The sequence below is a fragment of the Lepus europaeus genome, chromosome 8 (genome assembly GCF_033115175.1).
Source record: "Lepus europaeus isolate LE1 chromosome 8, mLepTim1.pri, whole genome shotgun sequence".
NCBI lineage: Eukaryota > Metazoa > Chordata > Mammalia > Lagomorpha > Leporidae > Lepus > Lepus europaeus.
This window is the reverse complement of record NC_084834.1, coordinates 63,818,506-63,833,375: the sequence shown is the minus strand read 5'-3', so window position 1 is coordinate 63,833,375 and position 14,870 is coordinate 63,818,506. Positions and strand designations below refer to the sequence as shown.

Below are 14,870 nucleotides of genomic sequence, written 5' to 3'. Positions count from 1 at the left end.
CCACTTAATGACACTTGCATTTTTGATATTTAAAGCTCTCAGAATCAACCAAAATTAAAGCAAGATTCCAGCAAACTATGTCAATGCTTTGCTTAGAAATCACATCTTCATATAACTATCTGTGGGTATTTAGAGATTTATTCTTCTAGAACATTAAATTTATGGAGAACATAGATTCATAAATTATGAGGGCCATCTACACATAACATCCTAGGCCTTACCACTAAACACATAAAGTGTTAAGCATCCTAAACAACCATTTGCCACATTTGTATTAATGCCTGGAAAATACTGAAGTTTCAAACACAGAATCAAAACTATTCTGAATAGTACTCGCAAATGGTATTTTTCCCACCTGTTAGTTTTCTTCCCTCTAAATTCCGAGGCCCTCAATATTTCTCTGAAGTTTCACAAATAAATCAAACTGCTGAGTGAGGGAATGGAAGAATCAATGAAAGAGTATTATGTTTGTGAACTATTTCGTTTTTAAATGATACAAAAGTTTCTCATCCCCAGTGGTACAAGGAGCAGACTGATGTCAAAGATCAGTAGGCATTCATGAGACTATTCATATAGAGACTTACATACACTTATGTTGCATAAATAGTATTTGATGGGGAAAATTTGTTTTACATTTTTCCATTGTATTTTACAAAGGTGCTAGTATCTTGGTCTTAGGAATAAAAATAAATAAAGAACCAAGAAGTGTCTGTGACCCTCACATTTCTAGGACTAAGGTTAAGAGAAAGAGAAGATCACTGAGTTCTTTGGTATCCATCACTCAGGCAAAAAGTTTCCTTATTAACTTTATGTCAGCTCACTTTATAACTCTGACAAGTATTTACATAATATTAGTTATCTATAAAATGCCTCTAAATTAATAGAACAAGTTCAGATTAAAGAAGAGATATTCAGTCCTACTGAAAGTCATATTAAATACCATAGTCATTCTAAAGAGGAAGAAAAAATAGCAACCTATTTATTGTTAATGTTAGGAGATTATTTTTCTCTGGATGAATGGCGATTTATATATCTCAAGTGTGTATTGGAGAAGATATTAAATACGAGAGATTGTGGTGAGGGAAGGCTCCTGGGAAATGTGTTGGAATGTGTACACACAACTTTACTGCTTGTGTTTTTGCTTTTACAGGCATAATTGCAGCTGAACAGTCATTAGGAGCTGTGTGGTGGTTTGGCTTCTCCAGCAGCATTACTCACCTTCAGGTCCCGATGGACTACGCCCATCTGATGGCAGTGTAGCACAGCCTCCAGGATCTGCTGAATGCAATGACTGCATGCAAACACCAGGGGGCGTGTGTTAGTTCCAAGCTTACACTCACTGTCTGTACACCCTCAGAGAGACTGGGTCAAAGTGCAGAGCTAGCAGACAACTGGAGTTGTATTTTATCACCTTCAATAATGTAAACATATTGCTCAAGTAGAGTGACTACTACCTCAGAACAATCAGGATCTTGCCAGATGTGAACCAGAATGTGGGGCTACTTTTTCTAGAAAAATCTATTTTAAAAAGTGTTCATTTCATTCAGGAGCTCATTTCCTGGTTATAAATTCTCCCAGGAAATGAACTGGAACACAAATATAATCTTTATAGCTGTTGTGTGCCAATTCTATCCCATGCACAGAAACTGTTTTTCTATTCCCCCCCATTTTTCCAGTATCGTTCTAAAAAAGCCATCACATTAGCAGTCAAGGCACCATTAAGGTTAATTTAGGCTATGTAATGAATTTTTGATAAATCATTAACTTCTAGTGCTTTAATTTAGCTGGCAATTATTATCTCTTGCCTCAGGGTTCATCAGACTCAAATGGAGCAATGTGTAACCAGTTGTTCTGCGACAGCCACCCATGGTCTCAGAACAGAAGTGGTGTTTAAATCTACAGGCGGACATACATCACCAGCTAAGTTTCTCTCCAGACAATTGCTGGACAATTGAGGAAAGCCTGCCCCCAACCATCTCTGGTAGTTTACTACTTGGAAACTTAACAGCTTGCATTGTTAATATTGTCCTTCTCCTTTTGCTATGATGTATATTTAGCCTGTAGATGAGCAAACTGAAAGAAGCATCATGCATTATCATTTCATCATTTTCTCATTTTAGGAAACAGTTGGGAAAGGCAAGGACACCATGTTAAATACCCACCCTCAGCCCTTTCCCCAGAAAAAACAAAAACAAAAAACCTCCTTTGATTCAGATATATGGACTCCATATACTGACCTTCAGGTCCCTGTGAACTATGCCATTTAGGTGACAATGATTTACACTTTCTAGAATCTGCTGTATACAATGACTGCAAAGATACAAGGGCAGAATGGAAGGGAGAACATTTTAAAGGCACATATTCACATTGAATACGAAATAAAATGAAAGTTCAAACGAAACAAACAAACAACAAAAATTGTATTTCTTCCCTTTTTTTAGCTTTATACTGAAATTAAACAATGCTGAATAAAGCTAACTCTGGTTCTAACAAACACAACATCCAACATAGAATTTGTGACGTGTTCAGACAAAACAATTTGAGCTGTGTTTTTTTCATTGCAAGTCACAAATTAAATCATCTGTATATAGAAGTTGAATCTTCAATATTCAGTAAGAAAAATTTATAAATAATTCCCATAATGTTCTGGGAAAATTCTTCAGACATATAAAATGCCCATGTATTTTTTATACACATCAAAACTGTTTAAAATCTGAGGTCACAATTAAACAAGGGTGTTGAAACAAGAGGGTGAACACAGATGAAGTGGCAGGCAAAACGGGTTAAAAAAAGGAGGGACACATTTACTATATGACTTAGAATTGCATAACATATTAATAGGAAAACAAATGCAAGTTTCCAATAACAGAGGGAGAATTTAAAGTAAATGTATAACACAAAATAAATCCCTCTTCAGCATAAGAATACTCTGGGGAAGGGCTGGGGATCTTGCAAACAATGAAAATTAAAAAAAATGTTTTAATTCAAAGGAGCACTGGTAATTATTAACCCCATTTCCATAAACTTCAATGAGGAAAAACTTTCACTCATTACTATGTCAAAATGCATAAATGAAGCTATTCTTATTAAAGGCTCACTGATATCAAATTTAAGGATATTTCAAAAGGTTCATGAGAAAATGAGATTAAAAGATGTTGATTTTAGTGCAAAAAAGTGTTGAAATCCCCCTTTTTTATAATATACATTTTCTATGAACTTTTTGAAGAGTCTATAGACTGCTAATTGCAGGACAGAAGAGAAATTTCTGATTGGCACTTTAAGGTTCCAGGAGCTGTTCTCTGACAAACAATAACATAGAACATATCACATTGATGGAATTTTTATAAATTCACTGTGCAATTAAGTTGTAACTTTGTACAGAACTATATTTATTCATTGAAGGATAAAGCAAACACTTTAATATAGACATATCAAACCATCTCATGTACAAAATACATTACTTTGAGGAAATTCCTGAAGAAAAATATAATCACTATATGATTTAGTACAATGAAAATGTAAAAAAAAAAAATGATTGTGGCCTTTTACTCTAACTCTATTAACACTACTATTAAAAGAGCCTCACATTGGTTGTTGATTACACAGTTTATTTGAGTATTGATCATTATTTTTAACCATATGATGCTTTCTTCCTTCTACAATAATGTTCACTTTGTACTGCTTTTTAGAAGTATCTCCCTTCCTCCTTTCAAACCACATACAGTGGGCCTAAGGAATAATAGAAAATAAAAAGTAAACAAGAATTCATATTAAATGAACTTCACTACTTTTTACTAGTGAAGGTGGGTAAATTCTTAAATTCTTGAAATGTGTAAGAAAATATACTTTTACAACATTTTTGAGGAATATCTTCTTTACACCTTAATTGGGAAAAGAATGTTTCATCTTGCTTTTGTGTAAGATCTATCTAAAAATATCTTGTGGTTACTTTCCAAACTTAACATAAGCATGCATATTAAATGACCTAAATCATAGGTTCTATCACATTGTCTTATGGTTCTACAACAGTGAAAATAATATGTATTTCAATTTTAACCAATATTTTTCAAACATATCAACAACCTGTTTAATATATTTTTAAGGCAAAATAAATGAAATTCCTCAACTTTTCACCACCTTGATTAAATTATCACTCTTGTGGCAAGTGGGAAAGGCAAATATCTACTTCTAGGGTGCTCTGCAATTCCCTTTCTAGGATCTATTGTGAGGATTTCAAGTATTTTGCACAACCAAGGATTTGTTCTTCATGGTATAAGTTACATGGAAATTTCTATTTGAATTTATTAGTAAAAATTCTATTAAAAATGTGGAGTGATGTATAGATTCATATAATGTCATAAACAGTGACATTAAACTAAGAAGTTAGAAATGTTGAAATGACTCTGAGTATGCCCGTGCTACATTGCAGGGAGGGGCACCTCAAGACCAGTTGCATCTAGGGAGGGATGGGCAATCCTTGGGAAACTCTGAATGGGAGTATATCTCACATTACTCATGAGCTACTTAATCTTGATCAGGTTTTTTAAGATTAGAGATAATTAAATATATATATATATATATATATGTATGTATGTGTAAGGAATGATGAGGAAAATAATATCTAAGCATCTGTTACATCACTCCAAAAATGTTGCCTAGTAAGTTTCAAATTAGACAACATATTAGCCTTTAAAAAAACTGTGAAGATTTTGCCAATTAACAAGTTTGGGAAATAATTACTGAATGCTCTGAAATGCCTGAATAAATATTTCTCATGTCAGAGCTCCAGAGCTTTAATGCAATTTAAGGAGACCACTAGTTCTTTTTTCAGTCTGCGTCTATTTTCTGAGCAGACATGTGCTGTTCAGTAGAACTTTCTGGGAGGATAGAAAGGCTCTATATCTGCTCTGTACAACTGACAGTCACAAGCCACTTGTAGCTATTAAGCACTTGGATTGTGGCTAGCTAAACTGAGAACAGATAAACAGAAATTTTAGACCACATCCACAGATTTTTTTTTTTTTTGTCTCTCAGAATCATTCTGGAGAGCCTTAAAAGAGACAGACATCAATTAATCATGAAAAGAAGTCCAAGATGACATTATGAGGTTCTCATAAATACTTTCAGGAGAATTTTAAAGTATATTGAACAAGTGCCATTTGAATGTTGAATCTTGTTTGTTGTGTAGGGCAACTTACTTACCTGGCGTCTGCTTCACTGTAATATTCTCTTGCCACTATGTCTTCAAAGAGTTCACCTCCAGTAACTCTGTGAAGACAAACACAATAATCACATGGAAAAAGAAGAAAAAAAGGTCAAGCGCCAATAGGTTTGTAGCTAGCATTCATTTAGAATTTTTTCTGAGATTTTGAGAAAAGTTATCAAAACAAATTATTTTTAAACTATCATGGCACTTAGTTTTCATTTATAGTCAGATCTATGTTATTAATCTAAACTTTTTTTGTCTTGGAATAACCAGATCCTAAGGTCACAATTTTCCATGTTCCATAAATATATTCAGTAATGTCTTCTATAGAAAGTAGCTTCTATGAAAGTCTTCATTTCAATTCTACAAATATTAAGTGAGATCTGACAAAATGGATGCATACTTTAGCAACATTTTCTGAACAAAAAGGGGCTGATAAAATTACAACAGTTGAGAATGAGTGTGTAGTCCTAATTCTGTGTATCTTTTCAATTTTTTTTGCATGAATCTTTTTTTTTTTTTTTTTTTGACAGGCAGAGTGGATAGTGAGAGAGAGAGAGACAGAGAGAGAAAGGTCTTCCTTTTTGCCGTTGGTTCACCCTCCAATGGCCGCTGCGGCCGGCGCATCGTGCTGATCCGAAGCCAGGAGCCAGGTGCTTCTCCTGGTCTCCCATGCGGGTGCAGGGCCCAAGCACTTGGGCCATCCTCCACTGCCTTCCCGGGCCATAGCAGAGAGCTGGCCTGGAAGAGGGGCAACCGGGATAGAATCCGGCGCCCCAACTGGGACTAGAACCTGGTGTGCCGGCGCCGCAAGGTGGAGGATTAGCCTGTTAAGCCACGGCGCCAGCCGTGCATGAATCTTTAAACCTAGAGATTTTCTCCCTTACAAACACACACATAGAAATGCAGACTTGGGGCCGGTGCTGTGGCGTAGCGGGTGAAAGCCGCTGCCTGCAGTGGCAGCATCCCATATGGGAGCCAGTTCGAGTCCTGGCTGCTCCACTTCTGATACAGCTCTCTGCTATGGCCAAGGAAAGCAGTAGAAGATGGCCTAAGTCCTTGGACTCCTGTTCCCGTGTGGGAAACCTGGAAGAAGCTCCTGGCTCCTGGCTTCGGATCCGAGCAGCCCTGGCAGTTGCAGCCAATAGGGGAGGGGAAGACCTTATTCTCTCACTCAGTCTCTCCTTCACTTTGTGTAACTCTGACTTTCAAGTAAATAAATAAATCTTTTAAAAAAAGAAAGAAATGCAGACTTTTCTCACAAAAGTGAGATTGTGAAAAAATCAGAAATAATTAAGTCATATTTTCATATTACATAAAATCAAGAGCTCTGTTTCATGTGAAAAGCATTTACTCCTATTTAAAATAATATAGCCACAAATAGTTACTCATAAGCATATGTGCATGTGTGCACACATAGACATTTGTACATTTGAGAATTCTTTCATATTGTATCAGATTACTATGTGGTCACCCAATAAAAGCTCTTGTACATTTAAAAAAATAGAATTTTTTCTAGAAAAAAATCTTACAATTAAAATTTCTGTGTCAGAGAGTACTCAGATTTAAAATTCTGTGGATGCACAAGGCAAACTGATTTCCAACAGAGTTAAGGTGCTCAAGATCCAAATCATTACTAATAATAGCTATCACCAATGAACAATAGCCAGCTAATTGTAAAGAAATTAATTCTGTGTTAATGCAAATTTCTTATTAGCAAAGCAGAGCATTTTCTCATTTATATATAAATCATTTCATTCTCTGCTATGATCTGACTTGATTTTAAAAGAAAATTTCAGCTCTGGGACTTAGACTTTCAATAGCTCACACTTGCTGAGTGCTTACCAATGTGCCACACATTGTACTAAATATTTTATTATGCCGAAAATCCTCACAATTACTTTCTGAGGTAGGTTGTATCCTTAGTCCAGTTTATTGATGAGAAAGTGGAAGCCCAGGGAGGTTCAGCAACTTGCTCAAGATCACATAGCTTTGAGTGGTACAGATGGAGCCCATGCCCTCAACTACCACACAGTGCAGCCCTTCTACTATCAGCCTTTCAGACAGTTTACAAGTCATGAGTCATTTGGAAAGGCATCAAGAGAGTGTGTAAAGTTTTGTGTATGTACATCATACAATATGAGATAAAATGACTTTAAGATAGTTTTGTGTTCTGTTCCTGTTTGCTTTTTAGTAATTCAGAGATTATTTTTACCTAAAATGATCACAAAGCTTTATACAGGCTTGTTCTAAACCATGGTTATATGTACATGTAATTTCATTTAATAGCATAGCTATTTTCAATCTGAATAGAAAATAAGACAGTCATATAATGTTCCCTAAATTATAATATAGAATAATTAAATTGATGGAAAGCACTTCCAATAAAGTTGTTGTTGATCTTATAATACAAGTTCTGTGTGATTCTTTCCTTTCCATATGACTGGTGTACATAATACATATTTATATTTATTTAATCATAAGTACTTAGACAATCTGCAATTATAAAAATTTTAGAGTGTGAAATGCTTGATAAACAATGATTTAAAAGTTTGTTGAAGTAACAAAACTGTTGCTGCTTACAGTAGCTCCTTACTATTTATCCCACGAGAATTGTCAGATCCTAGATCAACAGGATCTTGACTAAATGGTCTTTGTTATACTAGCACTGAACTAGGCATTAACACACAATATTTGCTCAATTAGGGATTATTAGAGAGTAGTGATTAAATGAATTACCCCAGTCAGAAAATCATGCTATCCATTTCACTCACTCTAAGCCTAAACTTTACAAGAGTTTAAAAAGAAAAAAAAAAAAAACTCTCTGTCTTCCCTCACCCTTTTACACACACACACACACACACAGAGAGAGAGAGAGAGAGAGAGAGAGTTTAATTATATATGGGAATAGATTTTATTTCTCATGGAGTTTGGATTTACAGGAAAATACTAAATGGAATATTCTGGTGATTTTCAACAAACTGTAATGGCTTTAAACAAAACTGAAGGGTACTAAATTTCATGGTGAGTTTTGTATTAGTACTCTTCCACCTTCTAAAATTCAATCTTGTCTGTATTTAAAAATATCCTTATGTCACTTCTACTATATGGTAAATATCTGAGAAACAATGAGTTATAGTAGAATTTGCTGCCATAATGAAAAATTAGTTCTCTAACTTCAATACTCACATTAAATACTCACATTAAATACTCAAATTTCCAACATTCTATACTCACATTATTATTTAAGAGAGTACAATATCATATAGTAATTATTAAAGCTTTGCAAAATTTTCGTGTGTTATGTGAAATTTCATGTAGTGCCAGAAATTAAATCAGTCTCATGAATAAACAGATTTATTTACTAGTTAGGGACTGCATAAGTTAATTGTGACTAGAATTCTGCTATGGCACAATATATATCAATTAGTTTTGAAGCATGAACTACCAACTATAACTCTCTAAATCATCAGAGCTTAGAGGGAAAAAAGATAATTCTAGAACCATGAAAACATGAGATTTCACATATCAAAATGATACATTCTCTTGTTATTGTTTATTATTGGGTGTTGATGCATTTTGTGTTAAGCTGCAAAATGAACTGTTCTTTTATTTCTAGTCTACATATCTAGACATACATATCTATATATCTGGGACATACTGGAAATGGTCCAATGTAGGTTCACCTCCAATGAAAGTTGTAAAATTTCATGTATAATTATAGCTTTGACTATACTGCTAAGCAGCTGGTATAGTCCAAGACTGGGCTTTGGAAGATAAAACAGTGTCATTTTAACCCGAGAACTAGTATTGAATTGGAATTTAAAACCAGTGCCCAATGTGGTGGAGAGAAGCCAGGGCTTCCAGGCTGGAGCTGAATTGAAAAAGAGAAACCGGACACACCCTCAACCCTGAGGAACCAAACACAGCTCTCAGTCCACACTCATCTCAAGCCTCTAAGGCTCCACTGAAAGCAGACAGTCCACTTAATATAGAGCCATAGTGTAACAAGAAAAAACACCACAGTGAAGAAACCAAATATCTCCAACATGCCAAACAACAAACGCAAAAACCAAGCTAACAAGAACAAGGAAGAAACTATGACGCCCCCAAATGAAAAAGACACCCCAATTCAAGATTATGAAGATGATGAGATCGAAGAAATGCAAGAAGCGGATCTCAAAAAATTGATAAGAACATTAAGAAGTTCTCAAAAACAAATTCTTGAACTACAGAAATCCTTCATGGACAAGATAGAAAATCTCTCTCGTGAAAGTGAAATATTAAGGAGGAATCAAATTGAAATGAAACAACTAGTGGAACAAGAAACTCTGATAGTGACTAGAAATCATAATGAAATGAAGAGTTCAATAGATCAAATGACAAACACATTAGAGAGCCTTAAAAACAGAATGGGCGAAGCAGAAGAGAGAATATCAGACTTAGAAGACAGAGAACAGGAAAGGAAACAGGCAAACCAAAGAAAAGAAGAAGAAATTAGAAATCTAAAAAATATTGTCGGGAATCTACAGGATACTATTAAAAAACCCAACATTCGGGTTCTAGGAGTTCCTGAAGGCATGGAGAGGGAGAAAGGATTAGAAGGCATTTTCAGTGAGATACTAGCAGAAAATTTCCCAGGTTTGGAGAAGGACAGAGGCATCTTAGTACAGGAAGCTTATAGAACCCCTAATAAACATGACCAAAAGAGATCCTCACCACGACATGTTGTAATCAAACTCACCACAGTGAAACATAAAGAAAAGATCCTAAAAGGTGCAAGAGAGAAACGTCAGATCACTCTTAGAGGATCTCCAATTAGACTCACAGCAGACTTCTCATCAGAAACCCTACAAGCTAGAAGGGAATGGCGAGACATAGCCCAGGTACTAAGAGAGAAAAACTGCCAGCCCAGAATACTATATCCTGCAAAGCTCTCATTTGTGAATGAAGGTGAAATTAAGACTTTTCATAGCAAACAGAAACTGAAAGAATTTGTTGCCACTCATCCTGCCCTGCAAAAGATGCTTAAAGATGTCTTACACACAGAAACACAGAAACATGGTCACCAATATGAAAGAAAGTAAAGGAAGGAAACCCCACAGCAAAAGATCACAGGAAGCTCAATTTCTCTTTGACATAGAATTAAACTCTGATGCTCTGTTAAAGCAATGTGTTAAAGTAATCTATTATGTTCTCTTGATGTCTGTTAAATTCTAATTGTTCAAAAAGAGCTGCATTTTTATTAAGAGCTATAGGTTATTTAAATATGTGCTTTTTTCAAAAATTTGAATAATCACCTTGTAACAATGATCAAATTTGGTCTGTTATGTCATGATTTTAAGAAATCTTATTTCAACCAGATATTTTGGATTTTGAGCCTTCTTGGCATTCTTGACAGGCATTCAAAAAATCAAAGTTTCAAACAATCTGGTCTCTAAAATTTCCAGTAAATCCTGGACTTTGGTTTTTCCAGTTTGGGCCCAACTGAAAAAATCGAAGGACCTATGTCTCTCATCTTATAGAGACACCAACTAATCAGTCTATTTGGAGTATATTAGAAGTACTGTCAAGGTGTGATGTGGTACCAGACTTTAAGTTTCTATAATGGAAAATGCTATTAATACAAATGTTTGAGAATTAAAAAGTCTAATGATCTTGTGTTACTAGACATGATAGTTATCTTAATGAGAAAGCCCCAGAGGCTTAAAGGGTTAAATACTTGTAAAATCCTACAGGTGCTTTCAAAAATACTGTGAAGTAAGCAAGTGCCTCTTGTTGGTTGATGAGTTTATAATTTTAAACATGGCGACTTAAAGTCTTTTGTCATCCACAGTTATATATGATCTGCTGCTCATAAAACTAAAGCATTGTTGGTTCTGTGTTTAGCTGTCCTCCTATAGATTCCTATGGACTTTTTCCAGCCACTTTTATTGTATTCAGTACTTTGGGATGGCTCTGTAAACAGATGAAGCCAATAATGTATTAACAGTACCAACTGAGAGAAAGTATGGTTAACTGAGGTTACTAAAAAGAAAAAGCAATTCAAATCAATTGGCAATCTACAAAAAGAGTTAAAAGATTTTAAAAGCTATTATTAAAATTGCTATATTGGTCTATTATGCTATATTATATGTGTGTACATATTGTATGTCCACATGGGGAAATTTTATTAAGAGTTTTATTTTAAATGGCTTATAGATAAGATTGTCCATAAATTTAAGCTGCTAAAATCAATCAAAGATACATTTTAATTTGTGGGACCTGAATCTGTATATCATATGTTTTAGACTTGTTGGTAGAAAGAAACAAAACATTTTAGATGGTTGTGCTTAAGTTTACTGGCTAAACAAACTACACCATGTTAGATATTTAAGAGGTGTTTCCAAATACATGATTCTTAAAATTTATAGAAGGCATTGGACCTTCTGGTAAATGTTTTCTTAAGTTATTATCTAATGGTTGAAGCTATTTGCTAAGTATTCATGTGATATTGCTATTGTCAGCAAGCGATCTAGGACTTGCTCCCTCATTTCTCTATTCTAAGCCCAACTTGTTCTTTCATTTCTCTATTCTCCTCAAGGTAGGAAACTAATTCTATTATGAAGGAATCTGTAGGATGCACAATTTAATCTTTAGACCTTATAAAAGAGATGGCTAACATTTTTCTGTAATAGCATAGCCAAAATAAGAACTCAAATAATAATCTCATAGCTAGATTCACTTCGCCATCAGCGAAGTATACAGTAAGTAGAAAAAACCTCCCTTTCAGACCAAAGGGAAAGAAAGTTTTAAAGTGAGAATATAATTTTCCTCATGGGCATTGTCTACCTTAGAAAAACTACTACAGAACATGCCTGTGACTATAGACTTGTAGTTCAGGCCACCGAAGATTAGAGATGGGAAACGGGCACTCCCTTGACTTGCATCCTCTGGTCTGCTTTAACACAAACCAGGAGGAAAAGAAAGCTCGGCATCAGAAGCAATGGGTGGCAGGCCTATTAATGGCTGATCTGTACAGTGATCTGCCCTCAAGGAGACCCAACAGGCCAGTCCACTGTCGTGGCTTTCAATGTGGTAAGCCTGGGCTTCAGCAGAAGTCAGCTTGTGAAGAGCCCTGGCAGCTCTGCCAAGAGTTGGATCACTGGAAATGGACCTGCCCTGGAGTCGAAGGATGCCCAGGTCAGAGCCACAGATCTTATTGGCTCTAAGCTGAAAAGCCCTTCACTCAGCCCAACTTCCAAAGTGACCACTGCAGCTGAGGGGTTGGTCAAGTAGGGTCAGCAACATTGCAGGCAGAACTGTAAATTTCTTGTTAGAGATGCCACCTGCCTTTAACTGGCCAGCTCTCCTCCCAGGCCAGCCAAGTAATGAAAGTCAACAGAGTGCCTTCCCCTAGGAGGTTCACACCTCCCTTAGGATATACCCCATGTGAAGAGATAGATAGGTCTGGGCCTCTGAATTTACAAGGCCTAAAGCCCACCAGATTATTATCAAGCCCCTTCTATCAGGTTCTATTTGCCTCTCAATCAGAAAACTTAATTGTAGCTTAGACAGCACCTTCTTAGCTCCTGTAATAATGACTCTGTCATTCGTTCTAGGCCCTGTCTAGTGCACTTGGGCCTCATTCCTTTGTAATCATAACCTCTACTCTACCACCAATGGCTCTACTCCCAACATGTGTGTACTGATGGTCCTCTTCCCCACTTAATGCTGTATAATCGTTCAAACCTGGTAAATGCCACTCTTAGGATCATTGGTTACTATCCTCACTCTGTCTTTTATGACCTTGTCTAAATACGATCAGAGTCTGCAAACTTGGAAGGCTTCCATAGCCTTGGCAACTCATGACGACAGCCTAGGATGGTTACTGGCGCCATAAACTAAAGTGTCAATTTGTTGGGTCAACAACAGGAGCCACTGTGCACTTGCTCCTCATGTGGGATCTCTGTCCTTAATGTGCTGTACATTGTGATTTAATGCTGTAACTAGTACTCAAACAGTATGTTTCACTTTGTGTTTCTATGTGGGTGCAAACTGTTGAAATCTTTATACTAAATTGATCTTCTGTATATAAAGAGAATTGAAAATGAATATTGATGCAAATGGAAGGGGAGAGGGAGTGGGAGAGGGGAGGGTTGCGGGTGGGAGGGAAGTTATGGGGGTGGGGGGAAGCCATTGTAATCCATAAGCTGTACACTGGAAATTTATATTCATTAAATAAAAGTTAAAAAAAAAAGCAAATTTCTGGGACACCAATGGGACATAGGGATCCAGGCAAGTCCACATTTACCTTCATTTCTGCAGCTGATTCACAGTTCCAATGGGCTGTTCCATGATAATGGCAAAATTTTAGGTTTGTGCTGTTCAACATGATAGCTTTGGGACTTTTGAAATCTTGCCATGTGACTAATGTACCTAAAGAAGCTAATTTTGGCTTGATTTTTATTCTAAATTAAATTTGCATAGCTGCATGATTGCCATATTGAACAACACAGAAAGCGTTGATGAACTTCTGAAGTCCATGACAGAAAGCTGGTTTGTTGTATGAATAGTCTTCCTTTTACTTAAATCAGTGTCTAGGAATAGGTCATCTTTATGAATCACACTTACCCTTTACATTCAAAAAAAAAAAAGAAAAAAAAAGAAAAAGAAAAAGAGAAACCAAGAGCAGGGGCCCATCTTGCCAAAGTAGAACAAGGAATCATCTATGGAAAATAAATGAAAATTGGATTTCCACGTGCACAAGCATGAAGCAAGACCCCTACCTTTCACCTTACACAAAAATTCACTCAACATGGATTAAAGACTTAAATCTACGACCCAATACCATCAAATTATTAGAGAGCATTGGAGAAACCCTGCAAGATATAGGTACTGGCAAAGACTTCTTGGAAAAGACCCCAGAAGCACAGGCAGTCAAAGCCAAAATTAACATTTGGGATTGCATCAAATTGAGAAGTTTCTGTACTTCAAAAGATACAGTCAGGAAAGTGAAGAGGCAACCAACAGAATGGGCAAAAATATTTGCAAACTATGCAACAGATAAAGGGTTGATAACCAGAATCTACAAAGAAATCAAGAAACTCCACAACATCAAAACAAACAACCCACTTAAGAGATGGGCCAAGGACCTCAATAGACATTTTTCAAAAGAGGAAATCCAAATGGCCAACAGGCACATGAAAAATTGTTCAAGATCACTAGCCATCAGGGAAATGGAAATCAAAACCACAATGAGGTTTCACCTCACCCTGGTTAGAATGGCTCACATACAGAAATCTACCAACAATAGATGCTGGAGAGAATGTGGGGAGAAAGGGACACTAACCCACTGTTGGTGGGAATGCGAACTGGTTAAGCCACTATGGAAGTCAGTCTGGAGATTCCTCAGAAACCTGAATATAACCCTACCATACAACCCAGCCATACCACTTCTTGGAATTTACCCAAAGGAAATTAAATTGGCAAACAAAGAAGCTGTATGCACATTAATGTTTATTGCAGCTCAATTCACAATAGCTAAGACCTGGAACCAACCCAAATGCCCGTCAACAGTAGACTGGATAAAGAATTTATGGGACATGTACCCTATAGAATACTATACAGCAGTCAAAAACAATGAAATCCAGTCATTTGCAACAAGATGGAGGAATCTGGAAAA

At 36.1% G+C, this 14,870-nt stretch overlaps 1 protein-coding gene across 3 annotated transcripts in view; it reads right to left on the bottom strand.

Annotated features, from left to right (window-relative positions):
* Window positions 1-14,870, bottom strand: part of CAMK2D (calcium/calmodulin dependent protein kinase II delta) — a 343,804-nt gene that overhangs the window by 91,829 nt on the left and 237,105 nt on the right. For all 3 annotated transcript variants that reach the window (XM_062199706.1, XM_062199705.1, XM_062199707.1), the window contains exons 5-6: window positions 5,203-5,268; window positions 2,238-2,310 (exon numbers count right to left, since the gene is read on the bottom strand). In XM_062199706.1, coding sequence (XP_062055690.1) covers window positions 2,238-2,310; window positions 5,203-5,268 — 139 coding nt within the window. The remainder of the gene's footprint in view (window positions 1-2,237; window positions 2,311-5,202; window positions 5,269-14,870) is intronic.